Source organism: Condylura cristata, unplaced genomic scaffold (genome assembly GCF_000260355.1).
Source record: "Condylura cristata isolate star-nosed mole 26May11 unplaced genomic scaffold, ConCri1.0 scaffold00005, whole genome shotgun sequence".
Lineage (NCBI taxonomy): Eukaryota > Metazoa > Chordata > Mammalia > Eulipotyphla > Talpidae > Condylura > Condylura cristata.
In genome coordinates this window covers 8790125-8810855 of record NW_004567106.1, presented here as the reverse complement: position 1 = coordinate 8810855, position 20731 = coordinate 8790125, and the positions used below count along the sequence as shown (strand labels likewise).

Below are 20731 nucleotides of genomic sequence, written 5' to 3'. Positions count from 1 at the left end.
GCGTTTGCAGTCATTTCCAGTATCCCACCTTTCCACTTTAGCTACTTCTCGGTAATTTTTTCTAGACTATCAACCGCCCTTCCCTGTCTTTCAAAGCATACTAAATACCTTGAAGACTTTAAGGCTAGAAAGGAATTATTCACTATTACCAAGTGCCAAGTAGACTCTGCCCTGTACTTTCTCAGTCAGCTTTTTAATTTTTTTTTAAGTAACATTGCATTAGTAAACATAAGTTTCAGTGGTGCATCATTATAAGTGAACTTAGTTCATTCGTTTCAGGTGTACCACATAATGATTCATTGTATCTGCTTTGATGGGGAATGCTGGTTTCAAATCCTCACCTAATGAGTTAGTAGTGTGCTTCTTTACAGCAACTCTAATTTGATGTGGACACTATATTACATTCATCACTATTTTAAAATGTAGTAGTCTTGATTTTTACTTTAAAATTTAAACCTTCAATAAGTATCCATAAGAATTAATTCATGGATCTTTTTTGAAATTTAAATGTCTTTAGCCCTGCAACAGGTTGCTTTCTATCCAGCCTGCATCAGCTGAGTAGGCCAACTTTTATAACTGGGGAGAAAGGTAATATGTATGCTTATAGAAAAATTGAAAAGGATTGTCTGAGATGTATAAACATAAAACTAAAGGTAACCCTTAATTTCTAAACCTATTAAGTAACTTATGTTAAAACAGCTTAGATCAACCTTTTTTGTTTCCAATCTTTAAAGATTGATTTATTTATGCATACGTACTGGGGTACAGGCCAAAGCTGTAGGGGCAGTGAGAGGATTCACCAGAGGCGGCGGTGGGGGGGTAGTGGAGGGGGTAGGGGTGGTGGATCTGAACAGGAAGATGAACGAGTACACTGCCGAAGGGAGCAGCAGGGGCTGAGAGGTCTGTTATGCCATGTGGATCACCTCTGTGGCGGAGATCGAACATACTCTGAAGTGGCTATGGCCAGCTTGCAGTGCTGTGCTTTAACTGGCTGTGCCACCAGGGAAGGCCCTCTAATCTTTATTTACTTATTTTTAAAAATAATATAGTTTGGCCCTCACTGGTGGCGCAGCTGGTTAAAGCACAGCACTGAGAATCTAAAGCCGCTTCTGCATGAGTTCGATTCCCGCCCGCCCCGGAGGTGACCACATGGTGTGGCAGACCTCTCCTGGCCCGCCCGCTGCTCCCCTCAGCAGTGTACTTCATTGATCTGCCTGTTCTGTTCCCCACTCTGTCTCTGGTGAAGCCTCTCGCCGCCCCTGAGCCTCTGGCCTGTACCCCAGTGCTGTATGCACAAATAAGTAAATCTTTTAAAAATAATAATAATTTAGTTTATTTTTACATCATTTTGTGCATTTTTTCATCTCATTTGTAATGCCCGTGGGCTTCCCATCACCAAATCACCCATGTGCTATTCACCATAGTCCAGTGCATTTCCCTCCCCCCACTGTTTTTGATCCCATTCCCCACTCTACCCCCATAAAATGTCTCTGGAATATAGCTATTCATTATTATTATTTTCTCACCTGGTCCGTTATACTCCTGCCATGAGTGAAACCATCACTATTTTTCCTTTTCTTTCTGGCTTATTTCACTAAGTATGATCTTTTCCAGCTCTATCCATGTTGCTGCAACAGGCATGTGTTTATTTATTTATTTTTTTGGCTGCTGAGTAACATTCCATTGTGTTAATGTACCACATCTTTTTTTTTTTTTTTAAAGATTTATTTATTTATGCATACAGAACTGGGGTACAGGCCAGAGGCAGAGGCTCTGAGCGGTGAGAGGCTTCCCCAGAGACAGAGTGGGGAGCAGAACAGGCAGATCAACGAAGTACACTGCTGAGGGGAGCAGTGGGCGGGTCAGGAGAGGTCTGCCACGCCATGTGGTCACCTCCGGGGGAGGCGGGGAATCGAACTCATGGGGAAGTGGCTTTAGCTTCTCAGTGCAGTGCTTTAACCCGCTGCGCCACCAGGGAGGGCCTGTACCACATCTTTTTAATCCAGTCATCCACTTTTGGGCATTTGGGCTGTTTCCATGTCTTTCCAATTGTAAATAAAGCAGCAATAAACATGGGGGTGCAGGTATCTTCTTGAATCAGTTTTTAATCATTATTTTTAACAACAATGAAGTCCTACAGAAACATGGAATGAAATCCTACACACTACTAGTTTTGGATCCTATAGTATTTCCTAGAGTGTTAACTATGTTTTATTTTGGTAAAAGGTTGTCATTTTTAGTGGTGAACAATGACAGATTTAAATGTTAGTTAATTGTGTTGAATTGTTTAGATTGCTTTCAGCTCTTAGACATAGAAAGTGTTACTGTAATTATATTCTACTGTAAGTTTTAAAATAGCACATCTTTACACATCTTCATTTCTGGCTACTTAGGGCAGGTTCTCAGAATTACTGGGTTAGCTGACATAATTATTAAAATAGAAAGCCATGACTTGGGAGTTAATGAATTGAATACATATTGCATATTGCAGATAATTCTATAATAGAAAGCGGGTCAGAGCAACAGTGTTCTGGCCTGAGATGTATCTTGAAGCTTTTAAATGAACAGATGTTCATTCCAGTCCTTATACCTTTTGAACCTACTGAATCAGAATCTTGGGAAGTGGGCTTCAGGCATTTGTTATACTTAAAAATTCCATTTTTTAGATGTAATACATACACCCAGTGGAATATTACTCAGCAATCAAAAAAGATAAACACATGCCTTTTTGCAGCAACATGGATGGAGCTGGAAGGGATCATGCTTAGTGAAATAAGCCAGAAAGAAAAAAAAATACCAGATTGTTTCACTCATAGTAGGAGCATAAAGGATGGGGGAGGGGGAGGAGATAATAATAGTGAACAACTATATACCAGAGACATTTTATGGGGTGGAGTTCAGAATGGGATCAAAAATGGAGGGGAGAGGAAGAAGCAGCACATTGGACTATGGTGATGCCACACCAATCACTATGGTGATTTGGTGATGGGAAGCCCACAGGGATTACAACTAAGAGAGAAAAAGGCACAAAATGATGTAAAAAAAAAAAAAAACAACTTAAAATTCTTTCATATGCAATAAGGGAATTGATATGGATTATATGTCAGCGACTCAAGTGAAATCCCTGTTAATCATCTGAAAAACTGATCGTCATCTTCACGCTTGGAATCTCAGTTCACACAGTTACATCTGTTAATAATTTATGACGAATTGTGAGAAAAATCACAAAACTAAATGATACATGATTACTTTCTCATTAGCACATTTTAATACACAATTAACGTACATCATATAAAGTCCATTTATGAGCCTTCCTGATAGCACAGGGGTTAAGCCTCAGTGTTATCAAGCTGTTGCCAGCCACTACAGCATGAGTTGGATCCCCAGCCAGGAAGGTGACTCACATGGCACAGCAGACTTCTCCTGTCCAATGCACTGCTCCCCTCAGCAGTATATTTCAGTAGATCCACCTGTTGTGCTAACCACTTTGTCTCTAGTAAATCCTCTTTCGCCTACACCTTTGGCCTATACCTCAGTTATTATATGTATAAATAAAATCTTTTTTTTAATGAAGTACATTTATTACTTCAAATTGGTTTTAACATACTTTAAATTTTTTTCCTATTTAAAAAACAACACAATAAGCAGTCCAGCTAGTTTGAGGTAGTAAAATTGGTTAAAGTTGATTGAATTTGACATGTAATAATTGTCAACTTTTGCTCTTCTGTATGAGCAAGTTTCACTCACCCTCGACCAAATTACCTGTGTCAGTACTCCACCTAGATTCCTTGTTCCCTTTAGTAATCATTATATTCTTTCACTGAGTTAAAGATTTATGCCTATTGTATTTTACCTGTGTGTTTTTGGTTATTTACTTTACACAGATGAGTAAAACCATCTGATAACTGTTTTTCACCTTTTGACTTAACATAATCACCTAAGGTCCATCCATTTTGTCCTACATGCTACGTCATCATTTTTCATAGCGGTGTAGTATTCCATTAGGTATATATATTCCACAATTTATCCATTGGTGAAAAGACATTTGGGTTGGTTCTATGATTTGGTAGTTATAGACAGTGCTGCTATATACAAGGCATAGGTAAATCTTTTCATATTAGATTTTTGGTATTTGAATAAGCACCTAGTAGAGATAATGCTGCATCATACAGAATTTTCACAAGAAACCTCCATACTGTTTTCTGTAAGGGCTGCACCAACTTGTATCCACCAGTAGTGGATGAGGTTTCCCTTTTCTCCAATTCCTTGCCAACACTTGTTGATAATTCTTTTTTATATGGGCCATTCTCATAGGGGTAAGGTGATATCTCATTGTGGTTTTTGGATTTGAATTGCCCTAGTAATTAATGATGATGAATCATTTTTCATGTCCACAGATCATCTGAATGTCATTTTGGAAAAGTGTCTATTTGATCCCGTTGCCCATTTTTTGATTGAGTTATGTTTTTTTGTTGTTGGATTTTTTTTTTAAAGATTTATTTGTGCATACAGAACTGGGGTACAGGCCAGAGGCTTAGGGATGGTGAGAAGCTTCACCAAAGACAGAGTGTGGAACAGAACAGGCAGATCGATGAAGTACACTGCTGAGGGGAGCAGTGGGCGGGCCAGGAGAGGTCTGCCACACCATGTGGTCACCTCCGGGGCGGGCGGGAATCGAACTCATGCAGAAGCGGCTTTAGATTCTCAGTGTTGTGCTTTAACCAGCTGCGCCACCAGGGAGGGCCCTGTTGTTGGATTTTACAAAACTGAATTTTGGGTATTAGCCCAAAATATGCAAATATGTAATATGCAAATCTTTTTTTCCATTCTGTGAATTGTCTTTCTGATTTTGTGATGTCTTTTTCAGAAACAAAAACTTTTAGCTTGATATTGTCCTATTTGTTTATTTTTGTTTTCATTTCCTTTGCTGTTGGTGTTGAGGTCCCAAATACATCTTTGAGGTAGATGTGTCCCCCATGTTTCTTCTCAAGTATTTAATGGATCCAGTTCTTATATCCAGATTTTTAACTAATTTTGAATTAATTTTGTGTATGAAGTATGGATCTTGTTTCAATTTTTTGCATGTGGTTATCCATGTTTCTGGCACTGTTTATTAAATGGGTATCTTCTCCATTGGATGTAGCTCCTTTGTTGAAGATTAACTTTTCCTATTTGTGTGGCTTTCATTTTTTAAGATTTTACTTATTTTTGCACAGAATTGGGGTACAGGTAAGGGGTGTGGGGGAGTGAGGATTCACCAGAGACAGAGTAGGGAGCAAAATAGGTAGATCTACTGAAATACACTGTTAAAGGGGAGCAGTAGGTGAAACAGGAATGGCCTGCTGGGCAAGTCTGTCAGCTCCTTGGTTGCTGCTGTAGTGCTGAGACTTAACCCCCTTGGCTCTGTCTTTGGTCTTTGAATGTTACATCATTAGTCTGAGTTTTTGTTCCAGTGCCATCATACTGTTTTGATAACTGTTGCTGTGTAATATAGCTTGAGGCCAAGAAGTGGTGGCCACTATTATTCTTTTCTCTCAGGATTGGTTTAGCAATTTAGGGCCTTGTGTGGTTCCATATAAATTTTATAATTTCCTTAAAAGACATGTGTGTTTTGATAGGTATGGCATTGAATTTGTAAATTGCTTTAGGTAATATGGCCAGTTTAATGATGCTAATTCTTCCAATCCATGAGTACAGGATATCTTTCCATTTCTTTGTGTTTTTTATTTCCCTTAACAGAGTTTCATTATATAAGGCCTTCACCTCCTTCCTTAAGTTTACCCCCAGTATTTCATTTATTTGTTGTGGTTGTAAATGGGATTGTATTCCTTATTTCCTTTCTTCTGATACATTGTTTGCATGTAGAAATGCAACTGAATTTTGTGTATTGATTTTGCATCTTGCCATTTAACCATATTCATTTATAACAGAAGTTTTTGATAGTCTTTTGATTTCTCTAAGTATACTAGAATATAATCTGCAAATAATGAGTTTCACTTCTTTCCAAATGGATTTCTTTAATGTATCTTTCGTGCCTAGTTACTTTGGTTGGGACTTCCAATAATAATAATAGTAGTTGGGATAACATTCTTGTCTTGTTACTGATCTTATTGAGAATGCTTTCAGTTTTTCACCATTGAATATAATGTTAGCTATGGGTTTGGCATACTTGACTTTTATGTTTAGATAAGTTCCATTTATTCCCATTTTATTCAGTGTTTTTATTATAAGTGGATGTGGAATCTTGTTGAACCTTTTCAGCACCTATTGAGGTGATTGTGTACCTTTTTCTTTTTGATCTGGGAATGATACTGATTTGTATATGTTGAACTAGTCTTGAAACCTAGCATGAATCCTATTTGATCATGGTGTCTTAGTATGTTGATATATTTGGCTTGCTAGAATTTTGTTGAGGATTTCTGTGTCTGTTCATCAGAGAGATTTTCTTTTTGTACTGCCTGTGTGTGGTTTTGGCATTAAAGTAATTTGGCATCAAACAATCATAGATTGTTTGGGAGCTTTCTTCTCAAAAAAAATTTTTTTTTAAAGTTTGAATAGGATAGTTATTATATATACCTTAAAGGTTTAGGTGGAATTCACTGGAGAAGCCATATGGTCCTGGGCTTTTGTTCTTTTTTTTTAAAGATTTACTTATTTATGCATATAAAAGTTGGGATTCAGCCAGAGGTGGGGGAGGGGAAGGAGAGTTAGAAGATTCATCAGAGATGGAGTGGGGAGCAGAGCTTACATATCTACTGAAATACACTGTGGAGGGGAGCAGCGGGGGAGACAGGAGAGGTCTGCCAAGCTACGTAGGGCATCCCTCCCCTGGCCTGGGATCGAACTCTTGCTGCAGTGGCTGTGGACAGCTTCACAGTGCTGTGTTTTAAGTGGTTGCACCACTAGGGTGGACCCCTTCTTGGACTTTAGTTCTTAGGGAGACTTTTATTTCAGTTTTAGTGCTGTGATTGGACTGTTAGATAAGAACTGAGGTTTAGGCCAGAGGTGTTGGTTAGGGGCTGGTGAGAGGGTTCACCAGAGATAAAGTGGGGAGCAGCACATGAGACAGGGGAGATCTGCTGTGCCATGTAGGTAGTTCCTGGCTGGGCCTGGCCTGGGCTGGGCGGAGTTTGAACTTGTGTTGCAGATAGTGATAGCTGGTGCTGCTTCATAGAGTGGAGGCTTTAATCCCTGTGCCACCACAGGGATTAAAAAATCTGGGAAGGCCCAGATTTTGTTAATTTCTTCTAGTTGTCCAATTTGTTTGCATAGAGACTTGTAATAGGTTATGATTCCATTTATTTCTTCAATATTTATTGTAAAATTACCTCTTTTCATTTCTGAGTATTTGATTTGAGTTTTCTTTTAGTAGATCTAGCTAAGAGTGTCTTGATTTCTTTCTTTTTTTCAAAGAACCAATTTTTGGTTCCCCTGATCTTTTGGAGAGTCTTTAATCTTTATTCTGCTTCATTTATTTTTGCTTGAAGTTTTATTTCTTTCTATTGACTTTTAGATGCTTTTGTTCATTTTCTAGTTTCTTCAGCTGCAGGGTTAAATTCTTTGGGACTTTTTTTGACATGAGTCTATATTGCTATGTAGGACTGCTTTTAGAGCATCCCATAGGTAACTTGTTTCTCCATTTTCATAAGTTTGTGAATAACTTATTTTTTTTATTTGTTCATGACCCAGGGGTTATTTGGAAGTATTTTATTTAATCTCCACATGTTTAGTTTATTCTAGGATTCTTTTGTGGTTAATTTCTTGCTTTATGGAAATGTGGTCTGTGAAGACACTTGATATATTTTCTATTTTTGTATATTTTCTGAGACATTTTGCATTTGATCTATTTTTAAGATTGTTCCATGTACAGCAGAGAAGAATGTATATTCATTTTTTTGAAATGGAAAGCTCTATAAATGTCCAGTAAATCCATCTGTTTACATCTCATGTAAGGCCTTTATTTCTTGTTAATTTTCTATCAGGATTAGCCCTTCATGTAAGTGGTATGTTGTGGTCTCCAACAATTCTTATAGTTTTGTCAGTATGTTGTTTTAGATCTACTAATAGTTGCTTTATGTAACTAGGTCCTTCTGTATTTGTTGTTTAAATGTTAATAGCAGCTATATCTTCATGGTGAATTGTTACCTTGGTCATTATATAGTGTTCATCTTTGTCCCTCTTACCTTTGTTAATTGAAAGTCTAGTTTATCTGATGTGAGAAGAGCAGTTCCTGATTTTCTCTTTGACTTTATTAGCATGTATGACCTTGGTCCAATCTTTTAGTCTTACAGTTTTAAAATAATCTCTTAAAAACAAAATGGCTGAAACTTTCACTCACATTTATTTACTGGTGAATTCAGATCCGTTTCATTAGGGTGATTATTGATATGAGTTATTATCAGTCATACTCTCTTTTTTTTTTTAATTCTCCTTTCCCCGTGTTTCCTGCTCCATTTGTTTCTCTGCTTTTTATGGATAGTTTTCCTTTGTATTTCTATTCTATCAATTTCTTGCTCTGCTTCTGGTTTTGGATTGCTGTTGTCATTTTGCTCAGGAATTTGTTTCATTTTTTTCTTGTAGAACTCTTTCAACATTTTTTTTTCTTTTTAAAGATTTATTTATTATTTGTTCATACAGAACTGGGGTACAGGCCAGAGGCTCAGGGGTGGTGAGAGGCTTCACCAGAGACAGAGTGGGGAGCAGAACAGGCAGATCTACGAAGTACACTGCTGAGGGGAGTAGCGGGCTGGCGGGTCAGGAGAGGTCTGCCGCGCCGTGTGGTCACCTCGCCCGTGTGGTCACCTCCGGGGCTGGCGGGAATCGAACTCATGCGCAAGTGGCTTTAGCTTCTCAGTGCTGTGCTTTAACCCGCTGCACCACCAGGGAGGACCTCAATATTTCTTAAAGGGTACTTTTATAGTTGAGCAGTAATTTTGCAGGGTAGAATATTCTTGGCTGGGAATTCTTATCTTTTAGGTTTGCAAGCCCTTCTTGTCTGGAGAGTGTCTGGGCTGGAGTCCAGGGAAATTCTAACTTGGGAGCCTTGCATAAGTTATTTGTTCCCCTTGCTTTCTGCAGAATTTTTTTCTTTCTTTGATTTTTGATAGTTTAACAATGATGTACTACCTAAGTGTAGATCTTTTGCATTTAAAATTTTCTGTGTTCTCTCTACTTCGTAGACATCCTTATTTAATTCTCAGTTATTTCTTTGATTAGGGTTTCTGATTCCATTTCTCTCTTCACCTTTGGAATCCCAGTTATCTTTAGGTTTCCTCTACTGATGGAAACAAATATTTCTTGTAGTTTCCTCATTTTTTCTTTGATTTGATTCTCTTTTTTATTCTTTTTAATTAAAATCCTTTTTAAAAATTTATTTATGCATACAGAACTGGGGTACAGGCCAGAGGTACAGGGGCCATGAAAGTATTCACCAGAGACACAGTGGGGAGCAGAACAGGCAGATTGAGGAAGTACACTGCTGAGGGGAGCACCGGGAGGGCCAGGAGAGGTCTGCCATGACATGTGGGTCACCTCCTGGGGCACGGATCTAACTCGTGCTAAAGTGGCTTTAGCTTCTTAGTGCTGTGCTTTAACCCTCTGCGCCAACAGGGAGGGCCAGAACTGGACTTTTAGTGGTAACTATAATGTATATACAGGTACACTGCTGAGGGGAGCAGCGGGCCAGACTGGAGAGATCTGTGCCATGTGGATCACTTTTCAGGCAGGGGATAGAACTCCACTGAGGCTGCTGGATCCACTGAGGCTGCTGTGGCCGCTTGTAGTGGTGTGTCCTAACCAGTTGCGCAGCGAGAGAGGGCCGGTTCTCTTCTTTAAATGGGTGATTTGTTGGTTTGCATCTTCTACCTCTGAAAATTTTTTTGTCAGTTTAATTTTGCTTGAAACATTTTCCAAAATTGTTTGCATTTCATTCAGGGTCTATTTTGTTACTTTTAAATACATTCAGTCTCTGGTGAAAAACTCTTTGTTCCTGTATCTCCTTTCTCAGATCTTGCCCCTGCTTACCTGCCTTTCACTGCCCTTCCTGTATCTTATTTAGCATTTTTTTAAAAGATTTATTTATTTGGTGCATACAGAACTGGGTACATGCCAGAGGCTCAGGGGTGGCGAGAGGCTTCACCAGAGACAGAGTGGGGAGCAAAACAGGCAGATCAACGAAGTACACTGCTGAGGGGAGCAGCGGGCGGGTCAGGAGAGTCAGGAGAGGTCTGTCTCACCATGTGGAGCTCCTCCAGGGCAGGCGGGAATCGAACTCATGAGGAAGTGGCTTTAGCTTCTCAGTGCTGTGCTTTAACCCACTGTGCCACCAGGGAGGGCCCTTATTTAGCATTTTTGATGTTATCTTGAAGTCTTTATCTGATACACATGTCTTCTGTTTCTGTATCCTTTGTATTTGTCCCAGGACTTAAATTTTTATTTAACTTCTCCATCTTCTATTCAGTTGTTCATCCCTAGGCATGTATATTGCCTTACTTCCTAGTGTTTGTGTGTAGGTGTTTGGGGTGCTGAGGACGATATTTGTTACTCTTCTTAGTTTACTTTGGCATGAGTGGAGTATGGGACTTTAATACTTGATCGCAGTTTGAGGAGTGGAATTGGTTGCCTCTACCTCCTCCTCTTTTGTTCCACAGAGAGCTGTTTTCTGTGCTTTGGTTGTCTTAACTTCCTTCTCTACCTCTCTGTTGCTCCTTTTTGCCATGGGTCATGATTGATGCCTGCATCTCCCACTGGGGCAAACTAGGTCTGCACCATCATGCTAATGATCCAGGACTAATTTGTGTTTGCTCAGGAGGCAACACTAATAGAGTATGGCAGGCATGTGTCACTTTGTTGCTGTGGCCACCAACAATGGCCATCACTGTTGTGTCCTATGTCTGTTGCCACATCTGTAGGGCTGCATTATCTGTATGCCATCTGTTTATTTTCCCAAGGGACTCATACAGGTACTTTCTGGTAGTAGGCTTTTTATGTAGTTTGAATTGGCTGAGCCCGGTGTCTTAAGAGTTTCCTTTATTTTTTCGGTATGCATTATTTCTCATCATAGCTCTGTAATGTATATTTATTTCCATTTTTATATTTATTTATGTTTAGTATTGATGGTGTATCATTATATCCTGTTTTGCACAGTATAGGGCTTCTCCCCTTCTGTGTGGTTACCATAGTTTTCTTGCTATCAAAACACCCGTAGTATTCCACCACAGTTCATTATTCTCTTCTCCTCCCCCCTATTGTTGATATTCCCTCCTGATGCCTCATATTTATGGTCACTTTTAAAGGGTTGGTGTAAAGTTTGTCTTTCTCTGATCCTTTGTTTGGTTTCCCTATATTTCATCTAGAAGTCAAGTTATCTATTTACCTTTCACTTTCTGGTTCATTTCACTTAGCATACCTTTTAGTTCCATACATGTTGCCACGATTGGCATGAGTTTATCTTTTTGATTACTGAATAGTATTCCATCATGTATATATTACACATTTTTTTGATCTACTCATCTGTTCTTGGATACTTGGTTGTTTTCATGTTGGCTTTTGTAAATAGTACTACTGTAAAATAAGTTTCCTTTTGAATTAGTGTTTTTCTGTTCTTTAGTAAATACCTAGGAGTGGAATTGCTGGGTCATATGGCAGATCCAGTTTTAGTCTTCTGAGGAGCTTCCACACTTCTTTCCATAGAGGCTGGGCCAGTCTATATTCCACCAACAGTGTAAAAGTGTTACTTTCTCCACACCCTCGCCAGCTCTTGTTTCTGGGTTTTTCACATGGGCCAGTCTCAAAGGTACCAGGTGGCATCTCACAATGGTGTTTTTTGTTTGTTGGTTTTGCATTTCTGTGAAAAGTGTTGATAAGCATTTAAAGCATGTTTTGTATGATGTAAGTCCCTTGTCAGATGTGTGGTATGCCTCAACAGCTAGGTCTTTTATTCATTTTGAGTTTATTTTTGTGTATGGTGTGAGATAGTGATCTAGTTTTGTTCTTTTGAAGGTGGCAGTCCCAAATTTTCACAGCACCATTTATGAAGAGGCTGCCCTTGTGTATACACTTTGCTCCGTTGGCATGTTAGTTGTCCATAAATGTGTGGCTCTATTTCTGTGCTCCGAGTTCTGTTCCATTGGTCTGTGTGTCTGGTTTTGTCACAGGACACACTGTTTTAACCATGACTTATAGTATAGTTTGAAGTTTAGAAGTGTGAGGCCTCCATTTCTCCCCCTTTTTGGTCAGAAGAGCTTTGACTACTTGAGTTTTTCTTGTTTTTATTAATGTGAATTTCAGTAATCTTACATCTCTTTGAAGAATGTCAGGGATTGTTTGTGATTGCTTTGAATCTGTAAATTGCTTTGCATAGGATGGACATTTTGACGGTGTTGACGCTTCCTATTCATGAGCAGGGATTATCTTTCTGTCTCTGTCATCTATTTCTTTTAACAATAACTTATAATTTTCCTTGTGTAGGCCCTTTACCTCCTTTGTCAGGGTTATTCCCAGGTACTTAATTTCTTTTTGGTGAAATTGTTAAGGGGATGGGCTTCTTAATTTCTTTTTGTTCATTATTTGTCTACTGGAAGGCAAACGATTTGTGTGTGTGTGTGTTTTGTATCCTGACACTTTGCTAAACTGGTTTATTATTTTAGTTTTTTCGTGGAGTTTTTGGGGTTCTCCATGTATTTTATCATATTTGCAAGTAATGCTTGTTTTACTACTTTTTTCAAAATTTGGATTCCTTTTATAGCTTTCTCTTGCCTAATTGCTCTAGCTAGAACTTTTGATACTGTATTGAATAGTAGTAGGAAGAATGGATTGCATTTCCTAGTACAGTGGAAAGGTTTTTGATTTTACAGCATTGAGAATAGTACTCACTGTTTGTCATATATGACTTTAATTATATTAAGATACATCCCATGTAGCCTTAAAATTTCAGTGTAAGTTGATGCTAAATCTTATCAAATGCTTTGTCAGTACCTGTTAATATGATCATGTGGTTGTTCTTTTCATTGTAAACTACATTGATTTTCAGATGTTGAACCATCTTCGTGTTTCTTGTAGAAATCTCACTTGGTCACGGTGTATAGTCTTTTTAATCATTGTTGGACTCAGGTTGCCAGGATTTTATTGAGGATTTCTGCATCTATGTTCATTAGGAAGATTGTTTTATATTTTTCTGTGTTGTTTGAGTCTTTATTAGGATGATGTTGGCTTCATAAAATAATTTTGAACAAATTCCTTCTTCGACTTTTTTTTTTTTTGGAAAGTGTCTGAGCAGGATGGACATCAGTTCACCTTTGAAAGTTTAGTAGAACTCATTTGTGAAGTCATTTGGTGTTGGACTTCTGTTTTTTAGAAGAGCTTTTACCACTGTTTCATTATGCTTGCTTATAGTTGGTTTGTTCAGGTTTTCTGTTTCTTCCCTAGTAAGTCTTGGATGTTTGTGTGATTACAGGAATCTGTCTGTCTCATCTAGGTTGTTGGATTTGTTTGCATATAAATGATCTTAGTAATTTTTACCTCTGTTTCTGCAGTATCTATTACAGCATCTCTTTAATATTTTATCTTATTTGAGTCTTTCCTCTTTTTCTTAGTGAGCCTACCTATTTGTCTATTTTTTTAGTTTTTTCCTCCAAAGAGCCAGCTTTTGGTTTCATTGATATTTTGGGCTGCCTTTTAAAATTTCTGTTTCATTTATTTCTGTTCTAATTTTTATTTCATTTCTTCTAATAGCTTTGGGGTTTATTTTGTTTGTTTGTTTTGTTCTTTTTCTACTTCCTTGAGATGAGAGACAAAGTTGTTTGCACTCTTGTTTCTTACTGTGGGTATATGTTGCATAGTAGAACTGCTTTTGCTGTGTTCTATTATATGCTATGAAATGCACCTCATTATCATGTCTCAAGGTGTTTCTCTTTAATCTCTTCTTTGATTTTCTCACTTACCTAGTAGTCATTCAGTAGTATATTGTCCAGTGTCCATGTATTGGTATATTTCCTTGTTTTCTGTTTATAGTTGATTTCTAGTTCAATACCTTTATAGTAAAAAATGATTCTTGATATGATTTTCAATCCTCATGAGTTTGTTGATTCTTGCCTTGTGACCCAATAGTGGTTAATCCTGAAGAATGACCCATGCATGCTTGAGAAAAATGTGTATTTAGCTTTTTCAGGGAGCAGTGCCCTATAAATATCTATTAAACCTAGTCTAGTTTTCTGTTTAGGGCAATTACATCCTTATACATTTTTTTGTCTTGTTGATCTGTCCATTGGTGAGAATGCGGTGTTGAAGCCTCCAACCACATGTGTATTTTCTCAAATGTCTGCTTTCAGGTTTGATATTTGTCTGATATATTTTGGTGCTCCTTTGTTAGATGAGGTTTACTTGTTTATTTTCTTCTTTTTGAGTGTTCACGTCTTCCCATTGTGATGTTTCTTTAATCATTTTATAGTATCTGTCCCTGTCTCCTTTTACCTTTTTAAGCAGAAAGTCAATTTTATCTGAACTATGTTCCATCACTTTACCTTCAGTCTGTTTATTCATGGTACTTAGCTTGGTTTCCTGAAGGCAGGAGGTGTTTGGGTTATGTTTCCTAATCTAACTAGACACTGTGTCTTTTCATTGGTGAGTTCAGTCCATTGACATTTCGTGATTATTGATATGTAAAAGTCTGTTCCTCTCATTTTGTTCATAGTTTTATGGTTCAATTTAATTCCTTATTCAGTTCATGCCTATCTTTGGTTTAAATCCTACAGCTTCTTTTAGAATTTCTTTGTCTGATAAGATCCTTATTTCTTTCTCAACTGGAAGGAGAACTTTACAGTGTAAAGTGTTCATGGCTGGCCTTTTTTGTCTTGAAGTATTGAATATGTCACACTTGCCTCTTCTTGGTTGTAGTGTTTCCTTTTTTTGTCTTTTTAAATGAAGTACTTCTAAATTTTTGGATATCATGTGATTTTTTCCCCTCATGTGTGGTCACCATAGTTCTCTGATTATTCTGGATACCCCTTGATCACCAACATTGTCCCTTGCTCCATTCCCCTTGTGCCTCATATCTGTGGTCTGCTTTTAGGGTTTGTCTTAGCCTGACTCTTGTTTGGTTTTTCTATATCCCATACACACACACACACACACGTATATATGTACATATACTATGTATATATGTGAAACCATACACGTTTATGTGAAACCGTACAATACATAGCTCTTTTCATATATCTACATGAACCTGTACAATATTTAGCTCTTTCATTCTGACATATGTGGCTTAGCATAATTTTTTCCAGCTATACCCATGTTGTCACATGTGCATGAGTGTGCCTTTTTGATTCCTGAGTAATATTTCATTGTGTATATATTATATCTTCCATGCTTTTGTGGTTTGTTTATGGGGTTTTGTCTTATTTCTGTGGTGTATTGTTCCCCTGAAGACTTGCTTAGCCACTAGCATTTTTCTTTCTCCATTGTTTGCTTTGTGTTTTCTGTACTGTGGTTGAAATTTTGGTTGTGTATTAGTCCTTCTCTTCCACTGTTCTGGGCAGTGGAATAAATACCCAACGATAGGTATAGTTGCTGAGGCCTTGTGAGACCAAGGGTGGTGCTACTGCTTTCCCTGAAGCACTTCTGGGACTGATTTCAGTGGCCAGGAGGGCTGAGAGCATAGTATTGAGGGATCACATTCTGGACCTTACTCCACTTGGGAACAGTGGGTTCAGGCCTGTTTGTGGTGAGTGGGAGAGCAGGGAGTAAGCTGGACAAGGCTACTGGTCCATGGGATCTTATCCTCTCTTTAATATCTCTGTGAGGGAGAGGAGGAGGGAGCTTTAGAGCCCCTGAGCTAACTGAGGAATTCCTGATTTCCTGGGCCTGTGGCCACAGAGTTCCCACTGCCCCAGTTCAGATTAGCACCCACTCTAGTGCCAGCAAAGTTCCTCCAGGGAATCTTACAATGTTCAGGGGTGCCCTGTTGTGGCTGGTTTGATTCACCCCCAGGTCGTTCAGTTCTGCTGGCTGAGATAGCTACTCTCCCCATCTTGCTCCTTTGGCTTCCTCCTGCTCCTTCTCTGCATTAGTGGCCACCAACCTTAATTCTAGGTTTCCATGGGAAGACTGAGGCTCTATTGGCAAGACACAGGAGCTTGATCTTTCTATGTGCCAAGTATTTTTTTATACTATTGTATTATTGGTGGAATCCAAAGAGTAAGTTTAGTGAATTAATTTTGACATAACAAATGAATATAATAAAACTACCTGAGATAAGTGTTCATGGCTATTAATGAAGTTCTTGATTTTTATTAAAAATGGCATGATAAAATTGCCATGATACAATGTTAAATGAGAGGAAAATATGCTAAGATTGTGACTATAATAAAATTGTACATAGAAAAGGGATTAGCAGAAATCAGACAAATTATTCATGTGGTTATCTTTTTGTGGAGGGAATACAGTAATTCATTTTGTTTTCCATCCAAATTTATATATTCTACAGGGTTTCTAAAGTAAATTTGTAGTTCTTAAATAGTTGAAAACAATGTTTTTTAGAACTTAGCTACAAAATTACATATTTATATAACTGTACTGTTACATTTTTACAACCCTGATGTTTCTACTTAATTGACTCATACCTTACTAAAATAGTAAATTTGTAGCTTATTTAATGATTTTACTAAATGATAAACAAGTTAGTCATTCCTGAGTTTTCACTATTATGGAAAATACTGCAGATATTTTCTGATGTAGTTTTTTTTCTTTGAATAACTTCTCAAAAAAATGCACAAACTGCATGTATTTATCTACCTCAAAGCTGTGTAAGTTGCTTGGCTACTTACTGACATTTTGAATCAAGAATGGTCAAGACCATTTATAATGTCATCATATTGTTTGATGTGTGGTGTCTTTTGGCTAAGATCAAGTGTAGTATAATGCCATCATAAGAAATAATGATACTGGTTTCAGTCAGCATTGCCAGTGTTAGATGTTGGAAATGATTATAGCTTTTTAAAATGCTATGACAAATGTGGATGACAGAGAGCTATCAGAACTGTTCTTGTATCTGCTAATTGCAATAATTATTTGTTTATGTAAATCCTGAAAATAATATAAAATCTTAAACCTTTTTTCCATTTTATATTTCTTTAATAAACAGAATCAAGCAATAGAAATTGCCTGGGGTCATCAGCCTGCGTTCTTGAGCTGGGTAGAAGGCAGACATTTTAAGGATCAAGGGGAAAATGTGGCTGAAATTAACAGACAAGTTGGTCAAAAACTTGGACTCTCAAATGGAGAACAGGTAAACACAAAATGTGAAAATGGTACTTTTTCTTGAAATAATATTAACAATGAAAATAAAATCTTCAGGTTTTTTCTTGGAGGTGGGATAGCACCTAAGTTGGATTCTGCTTTAATCAGTGTGGGATATTGACTCCATACTCCATTGTTAAATCGTTACCTTGTAGTCTGCCATGCTCCCTATTTGATTTTGTATACTACTACTAATTTTACTCATCTTACAGTTTCCTTAGCTTTGTTTTTATGCACTTTCAATTAGGAATTGAATTTTCCTTACTATTATTGAGATTTCACTGTTTCTGAGTAGTGTTCTAACCTTTCAAGGTCATACCTAATTAAAAAAAATTCTTTAAAAGAGGGTTGTTCTTTTTCTGTCTTTGTGAATTTAATTGTTTAGATGATAAATTTTAAAGCTTAAGGACTCATGTTTCTTTTTATTTTATGTACTCATCAGTTTGTTTAATATTTTAAACTATACAATTAATACATACTTATTATGAATGCTTTATAATTGAAATAAAAAATACGTTCCCTTTTCTATACTCTAGGTTTAGAATGAATATTTTCTGTTTGTTGGGATCTTACTAGACTGTTAGTACTCAAAGAATAAGAGTATATGTATTTTCTGCAGTTTTCCCCCACAAGATATATCAGAGATACATTTCCACATATTAGAAACAATTGTTTCTCTGTATATAGAAAATAATATTAAAAGTTGAGTTGCCGAGCCTAGGGGGTTACACATTAAAATGCGATAAATGGGTGTAAATTGTTTTATCTATTTCCCACAACAGTAAACAGTGTTAAGGCCACTGATGAGAAATTCATAGGCCTAGTACTAGTTCTTTGCCCTATATATTTTTTAGAATGTTGAAACTTTAGTACCAGAGTGACTTTAGAAAACACTAGCTTTATTGTCTTACTCTACAGACCTAGGGAAATGGAATGTTTTGCTCAGGATTGAAAAACTGTTCTCTTTGAGTACATGGCACTTTCCTGTGGGAAACACCAGCTTCCTATTCCTGATCTTGATATATAAGTCAGGTCTGTAAACAATAAGTCTTTTCTGTGTAATTCACTTTAGCTTCCAAGTGAACTTTTACCTGATTTTCTGCAATCTCTTATTTGAGCAAGACTGCTATGGCCCTGTCACCTAGATTATCAAGATAGGAGCAGAAAATGGACTGACTGACCTTGTTTCCTCCCCTCAGTGGCTTTGGATTTACTCTCTAACCCCTAGAGATGTCTATAGAAAAGGAAATAAAGTTGAGGTGGTACAGCACTTGATTTACATCTGAACATTTGTTTTACTGTACTCTTAACTGTAAAGAATTATATATGCCTAAGTTAAGTAATTGCTATTTCAATGTGTTTTTTGCTTTTCTAGAAGTGGCATGGCTTGAAGTTAGCTATAAAGCTAATAGTTGCTTTAGAAATAGTATAATACTATATCAAGCCATGATTTGATGACATTTAGTCTTTTTTTTACAAGATATTTTTGTCCTATTTTTAAAAACGAATAAAGGGATGTATTTTCCTTTATTCTCCAATTAGATCATTTTTCCTAGAATGCCGACTTTGTCAAGATCTAGCTAAGAATAAATGTTTAATTTTCAAATGAAGGACAGACCTCCCTCATTTCCCCGACTACACTCCTAATTACATATCTAAAGAGAAGAACTATTTATTTTCTAGAGATAAATATATATATATTGTAAACATAACTTTACATTTTAAATTTCTAACAGGTGTTTCTCAGGCCATGTTCCCATGTGGTTTCTTGCCAGCAAGTTGAGGTGGAACCCCTCTCAGCAGATGATTGGGAGATACTGGTAAAGAAAACAAAATGAGAACTATCCCATTATAAGGTTAACCTCCTTCAAGATATCAGTGTCTTTATGTTCACTCTTTTAGAGCTTCTTTATATTTCCTGAGTTGATTTGAGTAGTGAATTGAGACTTCCTTGTTAGACAGGAAATGAACAAAATGTAAAGTGAATTGATTGTTTTGTTTGTTGGTTCTAGGAGCTGCATGCTGCTTCTCTTGAACATCATCTTTTAGATCAAATCCGAATAGTTTTTCCAAAAGCCATTTTTCCTATATGGGTTGATCACCAAACTTATGTGTTTATCCAGATTGGTAGGTATATGGTAATTGTGTCATTATTCTCTATGGCATAGCATGGAGTTCTAAGTGGAGGTGAACATGGAGTAATGACCTTTGTTTTTCACATAGTTGCACTAGTACCAGCTGCTACATTTGGAAGACTGGAAACTGACACCAAACTCCTAATTCAGCCAAAGACTCGCCAATTCAAAGAGAATACATATTCAAAAGCAGATAGTGCACGTGAACAACTTCATAAATACGGAGTCCAAAAGCAGTTGACAAATGAATTTCAAACCAAGCAACTTCAGTCAGCTTCAGGAGTCACTGAAACAAATTCAGAGGTCACAACTGACTCATCAACCATATCACGCTTATGGAATATGATAGAAGGCGTTTTTTCTTTTGGGTCTGACAAGAAACAAAAGACATCCTGGGGTTTAACTGAAATCAGTGCATTCAAAAACATACAATCAGAAGTTGTACCTATAGACAATATTTTCAGAGTATGCAGATTGCAGCCTCCCAGTGTACATAATGCCTCTGTCTTTAACAAACACCATGCCATTCATGTATTTCCATGGGACCAGGAGTATTTCGATATGGAGCCTGGGTTTACTGTGACATATGGAAAGCTAGTTAAGCTGTATTCTCCAAAGCAGCAGCACAGTAAAGCAAAGCGAAATGCCATGCCACCTGAAAAAGAGAAACAGATATCAGAACCACTGGATCAGAAACAGATTAGCCCAGACCATCATCAAGAAGCTGGTAAGGCCTGTGTGGTAAAGATAGTCTGGAATGGACTTGAGGAATTGAAGAATGCCCTAAAATACATCAAAAATGTAGAAGCGCTCCATCTTGGGAAAGTCTGGGTTAGTATAAATTTTATAATAAAGGGGAAGTGATTTTATGTCGCTTAAAATCAATATAGTGGCCCTCCTTGGTGGCGCAGCGGGTTAAAGCACAGCACAAAGAAGCTTAAGCCACTTCTGCATGAGTTCCATCCCCGCCTGCCCCAGAAGTGACCACAGGGCGCGGCAGACCTCTCCTGACCCGCCCGCTGCTCCCCTCAGCAGTGTACTTGGTCTATCTGCCTGTTCTGCACCCCACTCTGTCTCTGGTGAATCCTCTCACCCTCCGCATCTCTGGCCTGTACCCCAGTTCTGTGTGAATAAATAAATAAATCTTAAAAAAAAATCAATATAGTAAAGTAATGAGTCTGATTTTAGGGGAAACTCCTTGTTTTAGAAAAGAGTGTGTACTTTCTGATTAAATGAACTTGGACAAGTGTAAACTTGGGTAAAACCCCCCAGCCTGAGGTTACATAGCTGATACGTAGAAG

The 20731-nt window shown here is 37.6% G+C and overlaps 1 protein-coding gene across 1 annotated transcript in view; it reads left to right on the top strand.

Annotated features, from left to right (window-relative positions):
• The window catches only part of PEX1 (peroxisomal biogenesis factor 1), a 53185-nt gene that overhangs the window by 1005 nt on the left and 31449 nt on the right, over positions 1-20731 (top strand). Inside the window, exons 2-5 of the mRNA XM_004676678.2 lie at positions 17141-17284; positions 19032-19115; positions 19308-19422; positions 19519-20261. Coding sequence (XP_004676735.1) covers positions 17141-17284; positions 19032-19115; positions 19308-19422; positions 19519-20261 — 1086 coding nt within the window. The remainder of the gene's footprint in view (positions 1-17140; positions 17285-19031; positions 19116-19307; positions 19423-19518; positions 20262-20731) is intronic.